The 24,094-nt window shown below is 48.2% G+C and overlaps 1 protein-coding gene across 5 annotated transcripts in view; it reads left to right on the forward strand.

Annotated features, from left to right (window-relative positions):
* TENM4 (teneurin transmembrane protein 4) overlaps nt 1-24,094 on the forward strand; it is a 792,728-nt gene that overhangs the window by 672,370 nt on the left and 96,264 nt on the right. For all 5 annotated transcript variants that reach the window (XM_060235003.1, XM_060235004.1, XM_060235005.1 and 2 more), the window contains one exon: nt 19,540-19,659. In XM_060235003.1, the coding sequence (XP_060090986.1) occupies nt 19,540-19,659 (120 nt within the window). The remainder of the gene's footprint in view (nt 1-19,539; nt 19,660-24,094) is intronic.

The raw sequence follows: 24,094 nt of genomic DNA on the forward strand, positions 1-24,094 counted from the left end.
GTTTGGAGCCCTTTGTTTGTAGGCTTCGTGGCTATATGTTTGGAATAACATATAAGTGCAGGACTTGGTATGGGGTACAGATTTCAGCAGGGCTTTTTTGTAGCAGGAACTCCTTTGCATACTAGGCCACACACCCCGGGTGTAGCCAATCCACCAAGAGCTTACAGGGCTCTTAGTACAGGGCCTACTGTAAGCTCCAGGAGAACTGGCAACATCCGAGATTTGTGGCCTAACATGCAAAGGAGTTCCTGCTACAAAAAAAGCCCTGGATTTCAAGATGCTAAGATCTTTTCCCTTCGGACTGAAGTGGTAGGTTTGAAAGGCCGCTGCGAATATTAAGTATGAATACTAAGAGGTGTGAAAACTAAGAAGGCTAGAAGGAAAGCAGGACTTCCAGTGGACCAGAAGTTCTGTCCCTTGTCTTGTTCTTCGATCCTCCCTCAGCTAACAGAATCAGAATAATTTATGCACTACAAGCAAATACATGCATAATTTGCAGACTACAGAATCAGCTTTCTTTAGGTTGAGCCAAGAGACCCCTTGGTTGAACTGTGTAACTCATATCCAGAGACTCTCACCACATGAACTAAGTCCGTGTTTTGGAGAAGACCCAAAACAGCCTTATCCTTATACTGTCTGAAATTAAGAAAGTAAGAAGAGTCCTGCTGGATCAGACCAGTTGTCCCCCTAGTCAGGCATCAGGTGTCTCACAGTGGCCAGTCATTTCCTCTGGAGGCCCAACAACAGGGAAGAGAGGCCGAGGCCTTCCCCTGATAAGAACATCAGAAGACCCTTGCTGGATCAGACCAGTGGTTCATCTAGTCCAGCATCCCATCTCACGCAGTGGCCAACCAGTCTCTCTGGACGGCCAATAACAGGGCATAGAGGCCAAGGCCTTCCTCTGATAATAACGTCAGAAGACCAGTGAATCAGACCAGTGGTCCCAACATCCTGTCACACACAGTGGTCAACTACTTCCTCTGGAGGTCCACCAACAGGCCACAGAGGCTGAGGCCTTCTGATGTTCCAACCTGGCACTGTTATCACAGGTTCACTACCTCTGTATCTGGAGTCTCCCTTTAGTCACCATGGCTGGTAGCCACCAGGGTGGAATTCTGGCAGGAGCTCCTTTGCCTATTAGGCCACACACCCCTGATGTAGCCAGTCCTCCAAGAGCTTACAAAAAATAGCCTTGTAAGCTCTTGGAGGATTGGCTGCATCAGGGGTGTGTGGCCTGATATGCAAAGGAGCTCCTGCTAGAATTCCACCCCTGGTGGCCACTGATAGTTCTACCCTCTATGGAATTGTCTAACCCGCTTTAAAGCCTGTGGCCTTTTGTGGTTCCGCTGATTTTTGACCCAAGGATGTCAAGCGTTTTTAGCCATCCTCTTTCACAGTTGAACATATGAAGCTGTCTTATACGGAATCAGACCTTCAGTCCATTAAAGTAAGTATCGTCTACTCAGACTGACAGCGGCTCTCCAGGGTCTCAAGCTGAGGTTTTTTATGCCTATTTGCCTCGGCCTCTTTTTTTAAGTTGGAGATGCCAGGGATTGAACCTGGGACCTTCTGCTTACCGAACAGATGCTCTACCAGTGAGCCACCGTCCTTCCCCGTTCTACGGCCTTCTGCCTCTCCTGACAGAGGGGAATAGGCTCCTGGGTGTCACTCGCCAAGGTGTGATGCCCACAGCATATCTTGTGCTGAACCTATAATGATGAATGGTGAAAAACGGCTTAAAGACCCCCAAGCAAACAGCCAGGGTTAGTGGCAGGAAATCAATAAGAGAACGATCAAGCGGCGGAAGAGCGCTTGTTGTCTGCTCGTGACGGTGATTCGGAGAGACGTCCCCGGCGTTTGGTATTTAGCTCCGCAACTTGTTTTATCATCATAAACACTCGTTCCAATGTGGGCATTCATTTTTGAGCGTTTGCTGTTTTCCTGTGTGCTCATGAATAATGCAGAGTTGTTGGTATTTTGAAGAAGGCGAGGTCTTTACATTTTGTGCGCCGGAGCAATTCATCAAAGTGTCTTCTGTATCAGTTTTCTCTCCCGCCGTCGCTCTCACTCTAACGGCAGCAAAATTCCCCTGGTTTGTTAGAAAGCCAGATTATTATTCTGTGATAATTTATTTTATTATATTTATATCCTGCCCTCCCCAATTGGGCTCTCGGGGAGGCTAACAACAGTTAAAATACATAGTGCTAACACAGAATACAACGAACTCATTAAAATACATTTAAAATAAATATCATACATAAATACAGTTACAGTTACAATCTTGAAATCCAAGATGGCATCAGTATTATTAGTTCGCATACAACAATGTTGTTGAATATTGTTAGGCGCTCTATGATTATACTGGGGTGGGTTTAGATATCCATGCTGTGTTGGCGTGGCCGCTTCCCTTTCGTTATTAAAGGCCAATTTAAACCGTTCTGTTTTACAGGCCCTGTGGAATTGTGGCAAATCCTGCAGGGCCCTGAAATTTTCAGGGAGAGCGTTCCACAGGGCGGGGGCTGCTACCGAAAAGGCTCTAGCGCTGGTGGTAGCCAGCCGAGTGTCTTTTGGCCCGAGGATCACAAGGAGATTTTGAGAACTTGATCTTTGTGCTCTCTGGGCTTATATGGGGAAAGGCGGTCCTGTAGGTCCCTGGCCATATAACCTCCAAAGCAGGCCGTTACAAGTCCCTGATTTCCCTGTACTCCATCTTTGGTTGCCAACCTCCAGATGGTAGTGGCTGGAGATCTCCTGGGATTGCAGGTGTTATCCAGGCAACAGAGATCAGTTCGCTTGGAGAAAATTGCCACTGGAAGATGAACTCTATGGCACTGTACCCCACCGAAGTCCCTCCCCAAAACCCATCCTCCCTGAGCTCCACCCCCTAAAATAACCAGGTATTTCCTCACCTGGAGGTGGAAGCCTTAGCTCCATCAGACTATCAAGTTTTGCCGTATTCTCTCTCTTGAAACCTTGGCAACGTCTGTAGACACTGAGCCTTGTATTTCATTCCACTGCCTTATCCACAAATGCTAGTATAGCCAATCTCTACTAGGTAATACGAATCGCAGTGTAGCTCTATTGGTGTTGGGTTAACTCTTTCTCTGTGCCATTTCTTCAGATTGGGCGGGGGGAGATGAAGACAGGCAGCCTGTCGGAGGGGTTTTCTGAACAGGGAAACAACATGAACACACATGAAGCTGCCTTATACTGAATCAGTCCATTGGTCCATCAAGGTCACTATTGTCTCCTCAGACTGGCAGCTGCTCTTCAGGGTCTCGGGCTGAGATCTTTCCTGTCACTTACTTTCTTGTCCTTTCAGTTGGAGATGCTGGGGATTGAACCTGGGAACTTCTGCTTAAGAGAACATAAGAGCAAAAGAGAAGCCATGTTGAATCAGGCCAGTGGCCCATCCAGTCCAACACTCTGTGTCACACAGTGGCCAAAAAAACCAGGTGCTATCAGGAGGTCCACCAGCAGGGCCAGAACTCTAAAAGCCCTCCCAGTGTGCTCCCCCAAGCACCAAGAAGACAGAGCATCACTTGCCCCAGACAGAGAGTTCCATCTATACGCTGTGGCTAATAGCAACCGGTGGACCTCTGCTCCATATGTTTATCCAGTTCCCTCTTGAAGCTGTCTATGCTTGCAGCCTCCACCACCTCCTGTGGCAGTGAATTCCATGTGTAAATCACCCTTTGTGTGAAGAAGTACTTCCTTTTATCCGTTCTAACCCTACTGCTCAGCAATTTAATCGAGTACCCATGAGTTCTTGTATTGTGAGAAAGGGAGAAAAGGACTTCTTTCTTTACCTTCTCTATCCCATGCATAATCTTGTAAACCTCTGTCATGTCACCCCTCAGTCAACGTTTCTCCAAGCTAAAAAGCCCCAAGTGCTTTCACCTTTCTCCATAGGGAAAGTGTTCCAACCCTTTAATCATTCTAGTTGTCCTTTTTATGGACTTTTTCCAATGCTATAATATCTTCTTTGAGGTGCAGTAACCAGAATTGTACACAGTATTCCAAATGAGGCCACACCATCGATTTATACATGGGCATTAGGATACTGGTTGATTTGTTTTCAGTTCTTTTCCTAATAATTTCCACATACTGTCTCGACATTTTCAGTGAGTGATCTACCACAACCTCAAAATGCTCTGCCACTGAGCCTTAGCCCTACTCTTCTGGGTCTCAGGCTGAGATCTTTACTACAGGATGACCAAAACTTTCAATTTCTGAACCTCTGGTGGGGTTTCCAGGTGGTAGTGCGGCATGAGAGTGCCTGATAGTACTCTGTACCATCACTGTCCTCAACCAAATGCCTGGCGGAACACCTTTGCCTTACATGTCCCACAGGCATGGATGTTCTCCAGGCGAGAGAGTTCCAACAGGAGGGGGCCAGGGTCCTAAACATTCTGGCCCTAGTTGAGGACAGCTGAACATAAGAACATCAGAGAAGCCATGTGAGATCAGGCCAGTGGCCCATTCAGTCCAACACTCTGTGTCACATAAGAACATAAGAGAAGCCATGTTGGATCAGGCCAATGGCCCATTCAGTCCAACACTCTGTGTCACATAAGAACATAAGAGAAGCCATGTTGGATCAGGCCAATGGCCCATCCAGTCCAACACTCTGGGTCACATAAGAACATAAGAGAAGCCATGTTGGTTCAGGCCAATGGCCCATTCAGTCCAACACTCTGTGTCACATAAGAACATAAGAGAAGCCATGTTGGATCAGGCCAATGGCCCATCCAGTCCAACACTCTGTGTCACATAAGAACATAAGAGAAGCCATGTTGGATCAGGCCAGTGGCCCATCCAGTCCAACACTCTGTGTCACATAAGAACATAAGAGAAGCCATGTTGGATCAGGCCAATGGCCCATCCAGTCCAACACTCTGTGTCACATAAGAACATAAGAGAAGCCATGTTGGTTCAGGCCAATGGCCCATTCAGTCCAACACTCTGTGTCACACAGTGGCCAAAGAAACCAGGTGCAATCAGGGGGTCCATCAGTGAGGCCAGGACGCTAGAAGCCCTCCCACTGTGCTCCCCCCAGCACCAAGAAGACAGAGCATCACTGCCCCAGACATACGAACATGAGAGAAGCCATGTTGGATCAGACCAACGGCCCATCCAGTCCAACACTCTGTGACACACAGCAGCCAAAAAAAGCAGGTGCCATCAGGAGGTCCACCAGTGGGACCAGGACACTAGAAGCTCTCACACTGTGCCCCCCCCCAGGCACCAAGAATATAGAGCATCACTGCCTCAGACAGAGTTCCAACGATACGCTGTGGTTAATAGCCACTGATGGACCTCTGCCCCATGTATTTATCCAATCCCCTCTTGAAGCTGGATCTCTCTTGGGCTGGCAACCATCAGTAAGTTCTTGTACCCCAAGTTCAGCACATTTGATCTGTGACAGCTGTTATGCCCATGCAAATAATTATGTGATGCCACCATCGTTGGACCATAACAATAGTTAGCGATTCTGGCAAAGAGAGGAGAAACCGCAAGTAGGCTTACTCTCAGTAAACAAAGCGCAACAATAATAAAACAAGTCGGATTTATTGGTGTCTGCTATGGGCCGTTGGCAGCTAAGTACACAGAAGTTTGTGAGTTCCGACTGGATTGGAACCAGATTTGGAGGAGGTCTACAAGAGGTTCAGCCCCAGAGGCCGCAGGGCGATCTCACGATGGGGGCTGCGATTTCCAGTCCCTTTCGAAAGACGACTTGGCAACCGCAGTCCCAGTTGAAATAGAAACATAAAAGGGGAGTCGTAGAAAGCCAAGTGTATAACTTCTCCGTCCTTTCATTAGTGGCCAAGAAGACATTTTAACATCTTCCTTGCAGTAGCCTAAGAAAGGGGATGATATTCTGTGTATTTCAAGCCAAGAAACACAGTGTTGTTGTTTTACACCATCTACTTTATGACTTCCCAAGGAATTTATGTTTTCCCCCTCCTCCTGGCCTAACCGAATTCCCTAACAACTAGAAAGCGCATTTTCCCGAAAAATCAGACACGTTCGGAACAGATCCAAACAGCTTGTTTTACTTAAAACTATTTCCACCCACCATTTCTTCCTGAGCCGTGGGAAGTTTGGAGCAGTCTTTAATAGGACCTGGTCTCCTTCCTCTTTCTGTGACACTTTCACCACTTGAGATGCAGTGGGGCGCCCAAATTAATGTAGCCTCTGGAGTTCCTCTTTGACCTAGTCTAGACCACTCCCGTCAGAGCTGGGAAGCTAAACAGGGTTGGCCCTGGTTAGTACTTGGATGGGAGACCACCAAGGAAGTCTAGGGTTGCTATGCAGAAGCAGGCAATGGAAACCACCTCTGTTCATCTCTTGCCTTGAAAACCCAGACTTGTTTAGTTAATCTTTGGTGTAGTGGTTAAGAGTGTGGACTCTTATCTGGGAGAACTGGGTATGATTCCCCACTCCTCTACTTGCAGCTGCTGGAATGGCAATCCAATATCTTCTTCTTCTTCTCTGTTTGTAAGCAACACAATTGGCCACAGCATATTGTTGGAACTCTCTGCCTGGGGCAAGTGATGCTCTGTATTCTTGGTACCGGGGGGCAGGCACAGTGGGAGGGCTTCTAGTGTCCTGGCCCCACTGATGGACCTCCTGATGGCACCGGGGGTTTTTTTGCCACTGTGTGACACAGAGTGTAGGACTGAATGGGTCACTGGCCTGATCCAACATGGCTTCTCTTATGTTCGTATGTCTGGGGCAAGCGTTGCTCTATATTCTTGGTGCTGGTGGGTGGGGGGGCGCAGTGGGAGGCCTTCTAGTGTCCTGGCCCCACTGATGGACCTCCTGATGGCGCCTGGGTTTTTTTGGCCGCTGTGTGTACAGAGTGTTGGACTGGATGGGCCATTGGCCTGATCCAACATGGCTTCTCTTTTGTTCTTAACACCAAGCCATCAAAAGCACTGCCATGGACTTAACTCCCTTCTTCCTCCTCCCTCTTCCATGAAACAAGGTCATTCTTCCGCTTCCTGGTTTTTTTCTACAACACAGTTTGGCCTGACGACTTGATTACCACACAAAATTTCATGTCTTGCCTCCAAATCATCAGCCTTCTGGATCAGACCAGGGCTCCGTCCTGCCAGAACACAGTCCCAGACAGCAGAGGGTCAAACAAATAAGGCTTAGACACCAAGGATTTCCTCTGATGCTGCCTATCTAGCCCTGGGACTCAGAGGTTTGCTGCTTCTGCATATGGCTCTGAATTTAAAAGACAGAGACCGATTCCCCACTAGCCTTATTCTGTTCTCATTCTCCTCTTCTCCGTGGGGCTTCTGTCGGATTTCGCACTAGCTGCCCCAGGGCTGAAACTCACTCGCCTCTCTTGCACAGCAAACAAGATCCTGTAAAAACCGGTTTCTCTTTGCCACGCTGAAAAGGCAAAACGAGTTGCAGCCCCAGGACAGATAGTGTGAAATCCGACAGAAGCCCCACGGAGAAGAGAAGCTTGAGACCAGCATAAGGCTAGTGGGGAATCGGTCACAGTTTCAAATTCAGCTGAATAAATTTAGTGTAGTGCCAGTTTGGTGTGGTGCTTAAGAGAGGCAGACTCTAATCTGGGAGAACTGAGTTTGATTCCCCACTCTGCCAAATGCAGCTGCTGGGTGACCTTGGATCAGTCACAGTTCTCGCCAAGCTGTTCTCTCAAGAGCAGTTCTCTGAGAGGTCTCTCAGCCCCACCTACTTCACAGGGTGCCTGTTGTGGGGAGAGGAGGGGAAGGAGTGTGTAAGCTGTTCTGAAACTCCAAATGAAAGGCAAGGTATAAATCTTAAGAACATAAGAGAAGCCATGTTGGATCAAGCCAACGGCCCATCCAGTCCTACACTCTGTGTCACACAGTGGCCAAAAAACCCAAATGCCATCAAGAGGTCAATCACTGGGGCAAGGACACTAGAAGCCCTCCCACTCTTGCCCCCTCCCCCCCCCAGCACCAAGAATACAGAGCATCACTGCCCCAGACAGAGAGTTCCAACAATACACTGCGGCTGATAGCGCCTGATGGACCTCTGCTCCATGTTTATCCAATCCCCTCTTGAAACTGGCTGTGCTTGTAGCCGCCGCCACCTCCTGTGGCAGTGAATTCCACATGTTGATCAGCCGTTGGGTGAAGAAGGACTTCCCTTTATCCGTTCTAACCCGACTGCTCAGCAATTTCATTGAGTGCCCACGAGTTCTCGTATTGTGAGATAGGGGGGGAAAGTACTTCTTTCTCTACCCTCTCTATCCCAGGCATAATCTTGTAAACCTCTATCATGTCACCCCTCAATTAACATTTCTCCAAGCCAAGCGTTTTAACCTTTCTTCATAGGGAAAGTGTTCCAACCCTTGAATCATTCTAGTTGCCCTTTTCTGGACTTTTCCCAATGCTATAATATCTTTTCTGAGGTGCGGTGACCAGAATTGTGCACAGTACTCCAAATGAGACCGCACCATCGATTTATACACATTCTTCTTCCTCTTCTTCCTCCTCTTCCTCTTCTTCCCCTTCCTCCTCTTCCTCTCCTTTTTGGAATGGAGAAACTGATAGGAGCAAACAAAGTCCAGGTGTCTCGCCTCCTTTATCCGGAGCTCCTGGGGACTGAACCTGTGTGCATTTCAGAAGCTGTCCCACTGAGCCGCAGCCACTCCTCCCCATCTTAAAACAAAAATCTGAAGCTATTCTTAAGAAAAAGTTAGGTTGACCTGTGACATTTCCCCTAGTGCTCAGAAATATGTACTCAGCCAGGCACGGTTGCGGATTTTTGGGGCGGAACTGAGCCACAATTCTGCAGCTCTGCCTGACTAAACAGGACATTTCTGGCCCGTGGAAAAAGAGGCATGTTTTGTGCCCGCTCTGAAGTACGCTGCAGAAGCGATCGAGAAAAGCTTCAGCTGACTGCTGACGTGACTGACAGCTGTGTTCCTTTCTCTTCCTGGCATTCAGGCTTCTTTTAATCACTTCCAGTCTCAAGGGGGGCATCAAACTGAATCTCGCTGTCCTCTTGATCCGTGTTCCTCTTTCGGTCTTCGAGCCCCCAGTCAAGTCGTTACTGAGGCTGAAAGGATTCTGACAATTTTCAAAGTCTGCCGTGTTCACTGGAAACAGCCGTCTCTTCATCCCATGTTCAAATATAATAAACATATTTATGATTTAATCATAAAGTGAACAACTGGGAACAGAGATTGGGTTGCTAGCTCTAGGTTGGAAATACCTGGGAATTTAGTGGATGGAACCAGGGGGAGGTACCTCAGCATGGTGTAAAGCCACAGAGTCCGCCATCCAAAGCGGCCATGTTCTCTAGGGCTACCGATCTTGATTGTATGGATAGCAGTTGTGATAGTTTGAGACAGAGGTGGCCAAACTTGCTTTAACCTAAGGGTCACAGAGAATAAATGTCTGATGTTGGAGAGCAGGAAGGAAGGACGGAAAAGAGAGAGAGAGAGAGAGATGGATGATGGATGGATGGATGAATGAATGGATGGATGGATGAAGGATGGATGGACAGATGGATGGATGGATGGAAGACATAGATAGATAGATAGATAGATAGATAGATAGATAGATAGATAGATAGATAGATAGATAGATAGATAGATAGATAGATAGATAGATAGAAGGACGGAAAAGAGAGAGAGAGAGAGAGAGATGGATGATGGATGGATGAATGAATGAATGGATGGATGAAAGATGGATGGACAGATGGATGGATGGAAGACATAGATAGATAGATAGACAGACAGACAGACAGACAGACAGACATGGATGATGGATGGATGAAGGACAGACACAGATGGAGGGAAGGAGGGGTGGAAAGAAAGCAACTTCAATTTTAAATGCATTCTCTCAGCTGCCTGCTAGCTTGGAGAAGTGATTTAAAGAGAGAACGGCCTTCTCCAAGCTTCTCCAACAGGGTGGTAGGGGATTTGAGAGCCACACTATAGGTGTAAAAGAGCCACATGTGGTTCCAAGCTGCATTCTGGCCACCCCTGTGTGATTAGCATCTCTGGAGACCACACACTTTCTGTTTCACTTCCCATTCTACATTCTGGGGAAAGGATCAGGCAGGAGGTGATGCAGAAGACCTCTGCCTGACATCCTGGGGAGCTGCTGCCAGCCTGAGTAGACAAGATGGACCAAGGAACTGATTCAGTAATAAGGCACCTCAGGTCTTTTTTAGTAGCAGGAGCTCCTTTGCATATTAGGCCACACCCTCCTGATGTAGCCAGTCCTCCAAGAGCTTACAGTACAGTACAGGGCCTACTATAAGCCCAAGGAGGATTGACTACATCAGGATTGTGTGTGGCCTAATATGTAAACGAGTTCCTGTTGCAAAAAAAAGCCCTGAGGCAGCTTAATATGTTGGGGAGATGCCATGGCTCAGTGGTAGAACATCTGCCTGGCATGTAGAAGGTCCCAGGTTCAATCCCGGCATCTCCAGTGAAAAGGTTCGATCCCGGCATCTCCCAGTGAAAAGGGCCAAACCAGGAGGTAGTGGCAAAGACCTTCACCTGAGACCCTGGAGAGCCACTGCCAGTCTGAGTAGAGTAGACAATGACGGACCAAGGATCTGATTCAGTATAAGGCAGCAGCGTCATGCATGTAATTCACTCCTGCCTGCCCACCTGCCTGTATTCTTCTCCCCCACTGCCTTGAGCATCCATCCTTTGTCCAGCCACTTCCTCATTATCCAGTCCTCCCAAGGGTCACACACCCTTCCCTGACTGTGTTGGGCAGTACCTGTGCCGGGTAGCCAGGGTGGTAGGAGGAATCACAACAAGAAGGTAGAGAAAGAAGGACTTTTCTCCCTTTCTCACAGTACGAGAACTCGTGGGCACTAGATGAAATTGCTGAGCAGTCGGGTTAGGACGGATAAAAGGAAGTCCTTCTTCACCCAAAGGGTGATTAATACATGGAATTCACTGCTACCGGAGGTGGCGGCGGCTACAAGCATAGACAGCTTCAAGAAGGGATTGGATCAACATATGGAGCTATTAGCCACAGCGTATTGTTGGAACTCTCTGTCTGGGGCAAGTGATGCTCTGACTTCTTGGTGCTTGGGAGGGACAACAGGGTGAGGTCTTCTGGTGTCCTGGTCCCACTGATGGACCTCCTGACTGCACCTGGTTTTTTTGGCCACTGTGTGACACAGAGCATTGGACTGGATGGACCATTGGCCTGATCCATCATGGCTTCTCTTATGTTCTTATGTGACACAGAGTGTTGGACTGGATGGGCCATTGGCCTGATCCAAGATGGCTTCTCTGATGTTCTTATGTGACACAGAGTGTTGGACTGGATGGGCCATTGGCCTGATCCAAGATGGCTTCTCTTATGTTCTTATGTGACACAGAGTGTTGGACTGGATGGGCCATTGGCCTGATCCAGCATGGCTTCTCTTATGTTCTTATGTGACACAGAGTGTTGGACTGGAAGGGCCTTTGACCTGATCCAACATGGCTTCTCTTATGTTCTTATGTGACACAGAGTGTTGGACTGGATGGGCCATTGGCCTGATCCAGCATGGCTTCTCTTATGTTCTTATGTGACACAGAGTGTTGGACTGGAAGGGCCTTTGACCTGATCCAACATGGCTTCTCTTATGTTCTTATGTGACACAGAGTGTTGGACTGGATGGGCCATTGGCCTGATCCAACATGGCTTCTCTTATGTTCTTATGTGACACAGAGTGTTGGACTGGAAGGGCTACTGGCCTGATCCAACAGGACTTCTCTTATGTTCTTATGTGACACAGAGTGTTGGACTGGAAGGGCTACTGGCCTGATCCAACATGGCTTCTCTGATGTTCTTATGTGACACAGAGTGTTGGACTGGAGGGGCCATTGGCCTGATTCAACATGGCTTCTCTTATGTTCTTATGTGACACAGAGTGTTGGACTGGAGGGGCCACTGGCCTGATCCAACATGGCTTCTCTTATGTGACACAGAGTGTTGGACTGGATGGGCCACTGGCCTGATCCAACATGGCTTCTCTTACGTTCTTATGTTCTTAACAAGCAGATGGATAGTGGGAGAATTGGGCAGTGGTGCTGGGCCCCGCCAGAAGACCTGGCCCTTGACAGCTGCCCACCTCAGGGTCTGTTGACACCTGTCCTGTTTTACATGTTTATTTTCGTCCTTTCCCCCCTCCATCTCGTGCTCCTGTAAGTTCCTCCACAAACCTGTCACAGCCCCCCCTCCGTCCCTTCTTGACACTCTGCCATACCCTGCAGCAGACTGCCTGTCCAACATCAAGGGGTTCAGTCCACACGCTCAGCCTGACAGCGGCTGACTGATTCGCCATTTCTTGCTGAACGTAATTGCTTGTTTTCTTTCCCTGCTGCCGGATATGTGCCCAAAACTCACTTGGATTGTAGACTGGTGACACAGGAAGACGCGTGCATGGCTGCTTTTTAAATTCTAACTTAGTAGCAGTTTGCTGCATATATGTACCTAAGTGCTGTCAATTCACAGCTGACTTACGGTGACTTCAGCAAGGGGTTTTCAAGGCAAGTGAGAAGCAGAAGTGGTTTGCCATTGCCTTTCTCTGCAGAGTCATCCTTGGGGGTCTCCTTTCCAAGTACCCACCCAGCTTAGCTTCCAGCTTATGGTGCCCATTTCAAGGAGCCCGTTTGGTGTAGTGGTTAACTGGACAGACTCTTTTCTGAGCGAACCAGGCTTGATTCCCCACTTCTCCACATGCAGCTGCTGGAATGGCCTTGGATCAACCATAGCTCTGGCGGAAGTTCATAGAATCATAGAGTTGGAAGGCGCTTCCAGGGTCATCTAGTCCAACCCCCTGCACAATGCAGGAAACTCACAAACACTTCCCCCAAAATTCACAGGATCTTCATTGCTGTCAGATGGCCATCTAGCCTCTGTTTAAAAACCTCCAAGGAAAGAGAGCCCACCACCTCCCGAGGAAGCCTGTTCCACTGAAGAATCGCTCTAACGGTCAGGAAGTTCTCCCTAATATTGAGCCGGAAACTCTTTTGATTTAATTTCAACCCCTTGGTTCTGGTCCTACCTTCCGGAGCCACAGAAAACAATTCCACACCATCCTCTATATGACAGCCCTTCCAGTACTTAAAGATGGGGATCATATCACCTCTCAGCCGCCTCCTCTCCAGGCTAAACACCCCCAGCTCCTTCAGCCTTTCCTCATAAGACTTGGTCTTCAAGGTTGTCCTTGAAAGGGCAGCTTCTGGGAGAGCTCTCTCAGCCCCACCTAACTCACAGGGTGTCTGTTGTGGGGGGAGGGAAGGTAAAGGAGATTGTGACCGCTGTGAGACTGTGAAATTCAGAGTATAGGGTGGGATAGAAGAAGAAGAAGATATTGGATTTATACCCGCCCTGTGCTCTGAATCTAAGAATCTTGGAGCGGTCACAATCTCCTTTACCTTCCTCCCCCACAACAGACACCCTGTGAGGTGGGTGGGGCTGAGAGGGTTCTCACAGAAGCTGCCCTTTCAGGGACAACCTTTGTGAGATCTGTGGCTGACCCAAGGCCATTCCAGCAGGTGCAAATGGAGGAGTTGGGAATCAAACCTGGTTCTCCCAGATAAATCCAATTTCTTCCAATGTCTTCTTTGTGGGTTCTGTTTCAAAGCCAGTAAGATACGTGTATTTTTAAAAACTAGATTTGAGTCCAGTAGCAGCTTAAAAATGAACAAGATTTTTGGGGATAGAAGCTTTTGAGAGTCAAGGATGTGTTTCCCAGATTAAGACCTCTGTGTGGGGAGGGAAAGGGAAGGCGTCTATAAGCCGCTTTAAGTATCTTTAACACAGAAGAAAACAGGGTATAAAACATTCTTTTCTTCATCATTCCCCCCCCCCCCCCCTTCACTCTATGTAAGCCAGTTTGGTGTCGTGGTTAAGTGTGTGGACATTTATCTGGGAGAACCAGGTTTGATTTCCCACACCTCCACCTGCAGCTGCTGGAATGGCCTTGGGTCAGTCATAGCTCTCGTAGGAGTTGTCCTTGAAAGGGCAGCTGCTGTAAGAGCTCTCTCAGCCCCACCTACCTCACAGGGTGTCTGTTGTGGGAGAGGAAGACAAAGGAGATTGTGAGCCACTCTGAGATTTGAAGTGGAGGACAGGATATAAATCCAATATCATCATCTTTTTTTCCCCTCTATCTTTCTTTTGCTTGGCATAGAACTGCCCAGGGGAACACAGAAACGTTAACTGAGTCTCCTGGTGAATTATGCATCACTTGATAATATGACAGTCTCAAATTACTATATGCCAAAATTACCATCTTCTTTCTTGCAATTTAGAAGTAAGTTTATCTTTCCCAAATATGAAGAAAAATCCCAAAGGTCAGTTTAAACAATCAGGGCTCTGAGAAGGACTCATTAAAAATAGCGACTAAAGAGTTGTTTTTCAATTAAAAAGAGTTCTTTCCAAGCTTGAATCAAAGCAGTTTTCAAAATAACTTCAGAGGGGGGGAAATGTAAGCAAACTCGTAAGAGGGGGGGAATACATTAATCGATAAGTGAATTGCTGAGTCTTCAACTGCAAGAAATTCTGTTTTACTAAAGAACCGTATTGACAGCACAAGGGACTGATTGAAATAGATATCCCTCTATTAACAGGCGAGATAATTTTATGTACATATATCGAGAGACCTTTCCTGCGCAGGGGCTGAGAGAAGTGGCTTTCTTCGCCGCACCACTTAACTTGTTTGCCGTATAATTGCATTTAGACCAAGGTCTTCTGAAGGAAATGGCTGACTGAATTAGCATTAAGCCTGGTTCCTGTGGGGCTCGTTGCATTGTGGGTAGTCTTGCCTCCAGAAAGGACGAGTTGACCCATGAGAGGCCAGATGCTTACGAGGCATCGGTGTTAATTGATTTTCCCAAATGGGGCAAATTTTATCACTTGGGGAGATGAATTTTTTTTATAAAAAAAAATCTCATCAGGCAAAATGCAGTAATTTAATCTCCTCATCATTTTTCTTCCTCTCGTCCCTCTTGGCTGCACCTGGACAAGTACAGATTTCCTTGTGCAGCCCTGATGTCTCAGTAGCCCCCCAGTTTCAATGTCACCAGATCATCGTTTTGGAATCCTCTTGCCACACAAAAGCATCTAGGGTTTTTTTCCTTGTTGAAAACTGGGAGAGCCAGTTTGGTGTGGAGAGCCAGTTTGGTGTAGTGGTTAAGTGTGCCGACTCTTATCTGGGAGAACCGGGTTTGATTCCCCACTCCTCCACTTGCACCTGCTGGCATGGCCTTGGGTCAGCCATAGCTCTGGCAGAGGTTGTCCTTGAAAGGGCAGCTGCTGTGAGAGCCCTCTCAGCCCCACCCACCTCGCAGGGTGTCTGTTGTGGGGGAGGAAGGTAAAGGAGATTGTGAGCCGATCTGAGACTCTTTGGAGTGGAGGGCGGGATATAAATCCAATATCTTCATCTACCTCACAGGGTGTCTCTTGTGGGGGAGGAAGGTAAAGGAGATTGTGAGCCGCTCTGAGACTCTTCGGAGTGGAGGGCGGGATATAAATCCAATATCTTCTTCTTCTTGAAAGCAGTAAAGGGAGCCCCCTGGCTTTAACCTTCTCCAACAGTCTCCTTTGTCTTCTGACAGCGACGTCATATGCAACTTCACCTCTAGAAAGTGCCTCAGATTGTCCCACGGTGTCCATTTTACACAGAAATCTCTCTTTTTTCACCTTGTCCTTAAACCCTTCATTGTTCACCATAGCCTAAGAGAGAGGGAAGGAATCCCCCCCTCCAAACTCTGGTAGTGTGGCTGTGGGTAGAGAGCCAGTTTGGTGCAGAGAGCCAGTTTCGTGTATTGGTTAAGTTTGTGAACTCTTATCTGGGAGAACTGGGTTTGATTCCGCCCCCCCCCCTTCCACTTGCAGCTGCTGGAATGGCCTTGAGTCATCCAGAACTCTCATAGGAGTTGAAAGGGCAGCTGCTATGTGAGCCCTCTCAGCCCCACCCACTTCACAAGGTGTCTGTCGTAGGGAGGGGAGAAGGTAAAGGAGATTGTAAGAGGCTCTGAGACTGAGCCTCAGAGTATAGGACGGGATACAAATCCGATATCATCATCTTCTACTTCTTCTTCTTCCACCCAGAAATTTTTACACACACACACGAACCACAGCAAACCTATGGGAACCTCAGCAAGGGGCTCTCGAAGCAAGTGAGGAACAGAGGAGGTTTGCCATTGCTTTCCTCTGCAGGGTCTTCCTTATTCGTTTATTTATTAGGGTTTTGTTAAGTCACTGGCTGCTCACCCAAAGGGTCTCACTGCAACTTCCCACATTAAAAACCATATAAAGAAAGTCAGAGTAACGTTAAAATAGACTATTAATGTTAAAATGCTAAACTATTAAAAATATGCAGTAATTTAATTACTGGCGCCGTACCACTAATAAAAGCAATAAAATATTGTTATCCTGCCCTTCCTCTAAGGAGCTAAGACTTGCACCGTTCTCCACTTTTCCATGTCGTCCTCACGAGAGCCCCAGCTCAGATAAGAGAGTGATTGACTCCCTATTCACCCAATGAATACCATAGCTGGACAGAGATCTGAAAGGGCAGTCTTTCCAGTCCTAATAAATAATAAAATAATAAAAGCAACTGAAACGTGTGGATTACCCCGCCCCCCAAAGGCCAACTTTGCATGTCCTACAAAAACTAAACAAGTCCAGCAGGGCATTGGCGTCATCCAAGAGCGCATCCCACAAGGTAGGGGCCACAACTGAGAAGACCCTTCTCCTGGTGTCAGCTAACCGAGCTATCCTGCAAGAGGATGACTGAAGGAGGCATAGGGGGTTGTAACAGAAGAGGTGGTCTTGTAGACATAAGGGTCCCAAATCAGGGTTTTAAAGGTGGTCTCCTTGGTGGTCAGAGAGCCAGTTTGGTGTAGTGGGTTAAGTGCACAGACTCTTATCTGGGAGAACCAGGTTTGATTCCCTTCTCCTCCACCTGCAGCTGCTGGAATGGCCTTGGGTCAGCCATAGCTCTCGCAGAAGTTGTTCTTGAAAGGGCAGCTTTTGGGAGAGCTCTCTCAGCCCCACCCACCACACAAGGTGTCTGTTGTGGAGGAAGAAGATAAAGGAGATTATAAGCCACTCTGAGTCTCTGATTCAGAGAGAAGGGCGGGGTATAAATCTGCAATTCTTCTTCTTCTGGATTCCCTTTCAAATACCAGCCCTGTTTAGAGAAAGACATAGGATGGTCATTTAAACATTACTTGAGGCCCAGGCTCTCCATTCTTTGAGAATTTTTTCTCCTCTATGTTTAAAACGAAGCATTAAGAGGATATTGCTCTATGAGAGAAGCTCAACTGTGGGTCAAGATGCCGAAACCGGTCCTTTTGCCTTGATTACTGGTCAGCTGAATGGATATTTTCATCTCCATGAGTAGCACCATCAGAGACTTTTTCATGTAGCTACCTGGGGAATGTGTAACAGAATTTTGGAGAGCAGTTTTGACTTATGGAAATATGGACTTGGGAGTATGTTTGTATATTTTTCTTGTGTGTAATTTCTAGTTGCACTATTTAAAGTTCATTTCTTACTATGTATTTTGATATCGTATGAGAGGTGTCTGTTTGATATTATTATATACTATTACATCGTAAGTATTAGTGAAGACTGTAATGTACTATTTACTAGGGGTTTCCTTTGCTTGAGCTAGTTTCCCAGATCTGGAAAGATTGGGACGCATCACGCCACCTTCCCCATTCCTGCATACTTTGCTGGTGCAAAACTAGCTCGAGATCAGTGATAACTGCCTGTTTTCTGGCATTCGACACCCTTCCATTCACAGGTTTGCTGTAAGGAGCCAGTGAAGTGCTGCAGTTAGAGTGCCCAATTAGGACTGGGAAGACTCCCCTTTCAGATCTTTGTCCAGCTATGGTATTCATTGGGTGAATAGGGGTCAATCACTCGCTTATCCGAGCCAGGGCTCTCGTGAAGATAACGGGGAAAAGAGGAGAATGGCGTGTGCAATCCTAAGCTCCTTAGAGGAGAAGGGCAGGATGACAATATGCCAAAATAGGCTTGGCATCTGACCATGATAGGCACTGCTCCTGTGCTGTCTTCCTTTGCACCAGAGTGAAGCTTGAGTCCTCATATGCCGGCAAAAGAGGGTATGAAAGATCTAAGACCTCATACAGAGGCTGTGTGTTCTTGCTGATGTACAACAGTTCTCGTATATCCATGAAACCTGCCCAGTTTCTGAATGCATCTGAATCAAAACGCTAAAGTTGTTCTTCGACTGCTCCGCTTCGAAGTTAGCATGAGTATGATGATTAACATCAGGGCTTTTTTTGTAGCAGGAACTCGTTTGCATATTAGGCCACACTCCCTTGATGTAGCCAATTCTCCTGGAGCTTACAGGGCTTTTAGTAAAGGAGTTCCTGCTACAAAAAAAAAAAGCCCTGATTAACATGTTGGGCTGCGATCTGGGAAGCCGGAATTCAAATTCCCCACTGTGAGCCAGTTTGGTGTAGTGGTTAAGTGCGCGGACTTTTATCTGGGAGAACCGGGTTTGATTCCCCACTCCTCCACTTGCACCTGCTGGAATGGCCTTGGGTCAGCCATAGCTCTCTTATCTGGGAGAACCGGGTTTGATTCCCCACTCTTCCACTTGCAGCTGCTGGAATGGCCTTGGGTCAGCCATAGTTCTCTTATCTGGGAGAACCGGGTTTGATTCCCCCCTCCTCCACTTGCACCTGCTGGAATGGCCTTGGGTCAGCCATAGTTCTCTTATCTGGGAGAACTGGGTTTGATTCCCCACTCCTCCACTTGCACCTGCTGGAATGGCCTTGGGTCAGCCAGAGCTCTCTTATCTGGGAGAACCGGGTTTGATTCCCCACTCCTCCACTTGCAGCTGCTGGAATGGCCTTGGGTCAGCCAGAGCTCTCTTCTCTGGGAGAACCGGGTTTGATTCCCCACTCCTCCACTTGCACCTGCTGGAATGGCCTTGGGTCAGCCAGAGCTCTCTTATCTGGGAGAACTGGGTTTGATTCCCCACTCCTCCACTTGCAGCTGCTGGAATGGCCGTGGGTCAACCAGAGCTCTGGCACAGGTTGTCCTTGAAAGGGCAGTTGCTGTGAGAGCCTTTTCAGCCCCACCCACCTCACAGGGTGTCTGTTGCGGGGGGAGAAGATATAGGAGATTGTAAGCCACTCTGAGTCTCTGATTCAGAGAGACGGGTGGGGTATAAATCTGCAGTCATCGTCTTCTGTGCAAGGAAAAACTGACAGGGCCATCTTGGGAGAGTCGTTCTTTCTCAATCCGGCCTTCCACACGGAAGGGAGAAGGGAGAACTACCTATGCCGTGCCTCTCCTCTCCCCATCCTTCCCTGAAAATTCTGTACAGCTAAAAGGAAGTTCATTAACTAATCCCAATCGTAAATCTGGCTAGTAACAGACCAGGTAGCACCAAGGTACCCAAAAGAACTCTGGCAGTAAGAGTCACCCGAGGGCCGCCGCATGCTAACAGTCCATTGACTCAATCTCCATCTCTTCTGAAAGCTTCAATCTCTTCTTTTTCACTTCTGCGCAGCCACCCTTGTGTGATCCGTGGACAGGTGATGACATCCGACGGGACCCCGCTGGTCGGCGTGAACATCAGCTTCGCCAATAACCCTCTTTACGGCTACACGATCAGCAGACAAGACGGCAGGTACGGTGACCCTCTCCCATCTTCAGTCATGTGGAATACGTGATGGCTTCCGGGCTGTATGCTGCCTCGTAGGGCAATGCAAACTTGTTGACCCTTGAGAACCAGTTTGGTGTAGTGGTTAAGTGCGTGGACTCTCACCTGGGAGAACCAGATTTGAAATCCCCACTCCTCCTGGGACAACCGGGTTTGATTCCCCACTCCTCCTGGGAGAACCGGGTTTGATTCCCCACTCCTCTTGGGAGAACCGGGTTTGATTCCCCACTCCTCCTGGGAGAACCGGGTTTGATTCCCCACTCCTCCTGGGAGAACCGGGTTTGATTTCCCACTCTTCCTGGGAGAACCGGGTTTGATTCCCCACTCCTCCTGGGAGAACCGGGTTTGATCCCCCACTCCTCATGAGCTCGGGCCAGCCACAAGTTCTCTCAAGGCTGTTCTGCTCAAGAGGAGTTTCTGGGAGACCTCTCTCAGCCCCACCTACTTCACAGGGTGTTTGTTGTCGGGGAGGGAAAGGAGATTTGTAAGGTGCTCTGTGAGACTCCTTTGGCTAGTGAAGGGCAGGGTATACATCCACTCTCTTCTTCTTGAACCCCGAAGCACATTTTTTTTAGTTCTTTCCAGGGATCATTTTGTAGAAAAATAGGTGGTGGAGTTCATTCAGGGATTGTTATGCAGCCGCACCTATTATTCAATGGACAAGGAGGTGGAACTCTCAGAAGGAGGAGGTAGAATGCTCAGAAAGATTCAGGAGCTGCGCTCCTGTGAGCTCCCACTGAATCCGAGGCCTGGTTCTTTCCCACCTGTTCCAGCCACTGCCGGTCTAGTAGAATTGCCCCAGGGTAGTCGCATCAATTTGGCAAGTCTTTACCCCCAACCTCAGCTATACTGTTTAGGCCAGTGTTTCCGAACCTGTGGTTCGCGACCGAAAACTGTGTTGCAAAGCCTTTGAAAGTGGATCACAGATCCCCGATGGCCGCCCCTGCCCTTGGCAGCCTTCCCTTTCCCCCTCGTCAACTTCTGCATTCTCATCTTCCCCTCTCTCTCTCTATCTGACAACCAATGCTTTCTTTGGGTAGCAGGAGCCCCTTTGCATATTAGGCCACACAGACCTGAAGCAGCCAATCCTCCTGGAGCTTACAGGGCTCTTAGTGCAAGGCCTACTGTAAACTCCAGGAGGATTGGCTGCATCAGGGAAGTGTGGCCTAATATGCAGTGGAGTTCCTGCTAGAAATACACCCCTGGGCCACACACCCCTGATGTAGCCAATCCTCCAAGCGCTTACAGGGTTCTTAGTGCAGGGCCTACTGTAAGCTCCAGGAGGATTGGCTGCATCAGGGAGGTGTGGCCTAATATGCAGAGGAGTTATGGGGGACCCAAGGCCATTCCAGCAGCTGTAAGTGGAGGAGGGGGAAATCAAATTCGGTTCTCCCAGATAAGAGTCCGCACACTTAACCACTATACCAGACTAGAACCTCCAGATCTCAAGAGAAGGGCAACCTAGATAATGGGTTGAAGCACCTTACCTATAACGAAAGGCTGAAGAATCTGGGACTTTTCAGTTTAGGAAAGAGACGACTAAGGGGAGACACGGGAGAGGTTTTTAAAATTATGGATGGGGTGGAGCGGGTGTCATTCCCCGCTGAGATCCCTCCCCCAGCTGCACACCCCCATTTCTGGGAATTTCCCAAACAAGAGTTGTCAGCCCTACCTGGATCCGCCAGACTGCTGACTCTGTACAGTGGATCAAAGAATCAAACTGCAAAACTGACTCCTTTGAACGGCGACAATAGCAAAGCCTTTGCCCCCGAAGTATCGACAAGGTGGGCCCAAAGACTTTACACCGCACACGCGACAGAACAGATTTCACAGAACAAATTTCACAAAGGTCAAGACGTCGACAGCAGCCCCGGCGTCAGAAGGATTGCTTTGAGGCCTTTTGACATAAAAGAGAGTTTTTGTCGGTGTTAATTTTGATTCCGCTGGAGGGGTTCTTTTTCTTTTTTTTTCTTCCCCTTCTATTTTTTCCCTTTCTTTTTCTCTCTGCCCAAGCAAGGTAACTTCAAGGCGAAGGCGGGAGCTGATGCGCCAGTCGCGTCTCCCGCAACACAATGTCGCCTCTGTGCTTTCGCAACTGTTGAGCTTGCCTTTTGTGTCTAGTTTCACGGTGGGTCCAAAAGGAAGTGCCCCCCCTCCACAGGTCTGAGTGCCTCCCCAAAGCTCATTAGAGTCCACCACTCCTTACAGCTCCTCTCCGTGCTGAGGAAAGTTGAAATGTTTCCATTAATAAACTACCCCTCATTTTCCAGCAGTTTGTCCAATGTAATTTGAGGATTGGAAAGGGCCAGGCCTCAGATTCAGCAGGGGCTCACAGGAGTGCAGCTTCTAAACTTTTCTGAGACATCCCTCTCTTCCTCCCCACCTACCTTGTACATTAAGTAGTAGGTGCAGCTGCATAACAATCCCTGGATTAGGAGAGCGGGCAGCCAGCCAGCCACCAGGGACTTTGCCACGCCCCCCCAGCAGCCCTCGTTAACCACACCACCCTTCATTTCTCCATTTCTTATGTGATTTTGGGCAGCGGGTGGCTTGCTGGTCTTTTGACTGGGGGCGGGGAGCGGCCCAGGAGAGCCCCAGGCGAGCAAGGCCTGCTTGGGCTGGCTAGAGATCCAGCCAGCTCTCCTGTCTTGCATCGGGTTGGTTGCTTTTAGCTGCGGGGGTGGGGTGGCATATGCTAATGAGTTATGCTAATAAGCTCCACCACCTATTTTTCTACAAAACGACCCCTGGAAAGGGGTATTTAAAGAAAAAAAACCAACTCTTCCTATATTTCCCGCCCCCGTCTTGCCACATTTAGCATTCAATCACAGACTGGTTTCAGGTCTTTGCTGATGGCTGACTGACTGTTGAAAATGCCTTCATCAAGTCTTAAATGCTGCTCCGTTTGCTGGCAAGCAAGTGAGGGGAAAGGGGGCAGCCGGCAAGCAGAGCAGTCCTGGGAATTTGAGATCCCGACTTAAGTTGCAGAATAAATGTTTCAGTTTTGAAATTAAGACGTTCTGCTTTGACTGCACAGACAGAAATAAATCTCTCTTGTCTGGAGTATTTTCATTTTAGCGATGACGTATTCTGCCCCCCACCCCCACCCCGGACCTCGTCTCTGAGAGTCCTTCTTTAATTTTCAGTTTCACCGACACTCAGGTGGTCATTTATATTGTTTTATATGGAGGTATGCATACCCAGCTTGCTGGGGGGGAAGCATAGATGACTGGGGAAGGCAATTGCAAACCACCCCGTAAAAAGTCTGCCGTGAAAACGTCATGATGCGACGTCACCCCAGAGTCACTGGTGCTTCCACAGGGGGACTACCTTTACTTTTGTGTGTCATTCACCTGTTCACAGGACTTTCTTTTTTGTAGCAGGAACTCCTTTGCATATTAGGCCACACACCCCTGATATAGCTAGTCCTCCAAGAGCTTGCAGGGCTCTTCTTACAGGGCCTGCTGTAATCTCTTGGAGGATTGGCTGCATCAGGGGGGGTGCGGCCTAATATGCAAAGGACCAAACTGGTCGTGCAGGAAAACACTGGAACTATACCAACAGTATCCTAACCTGTGTTCCCTCTGAGTTAGCGTGAGCTAGCTCACAGATTTTTATCCTCCCGCTCACACCATTTTGTCTTAGCTCAGGAAGGATGACGCCAGAGCACACTAACTTATGCAGGAGCTCACAACTTGAATGCCAGGAGCTCACAAAGTAGGATTTTTGCTCACAGGACTGTTCAATTTCAGAGGGAACATTGATCCTAACCCCAGATAACAAATACAATAGTACAAAAATCTTTGTACCAAATTTTACAAAATTGACCAAGAAATGACACGAGTGGGGGGAAAGATACACAAGTGAGCACGCTCCATTCTTAGTGGCTTCTGTTCTGTGTGTGTGTCCCCCCCCCCCCCCAATTTTTGGCTGTCAAATCATAACCGCCTTACAGCAACCCCTGTGAATTTTTTGAAGCAAGAGACTAACAGAGGTGATTTGCTATTGCCTGCCTCTAGGGTCCCTAGACTTTCCTGGTTAGGGTTGCCAAGTCCAATTCAAGAAATATCTGGGGACTTTGGGGGTGGAGCCAGGAGTCATTAAGGTGGAGCCAGGAGCAAGGGTGTGACAAGCATCATTGAACTCCAAAGGCAGTTTTGGCCATCACATTTCAAGGGACCGCACATCTTTTAAATGCCTTCCTTCCATAGGAAATAAAAACGGATAGGGGCACCTTCTTTGGGGGCTCATAGAATTGGACCCCCTGGTCCAATCTTTTTGAAACTTAGGGAGTATTTTGGGGAGAACCACTGGATACTATAATGAAAAAAACAGGGCCCCCAGAGCCCCAGATACACATGGATAAATTCTCCATTATTTTCTATGGGAATAAGTCTCCATA

The sequence above is a fragment of the Heteronotia binoei genome, chromosome 3 (assembly GCF_032191835.1).
Source record: "Heteronotia binoei isolate CCM8104 ecotype False Entrance Well chromosome 3, APGP_CSIRO_Hbin_v1, whole genome shotgun sequence".
Classification (NCBI taxonomy): Eukaryota; Metazoa; Chordata; class Lepidosauria; order Squamata; family Gekkonidae; genus Heteronotia; species Heteronotia binoei.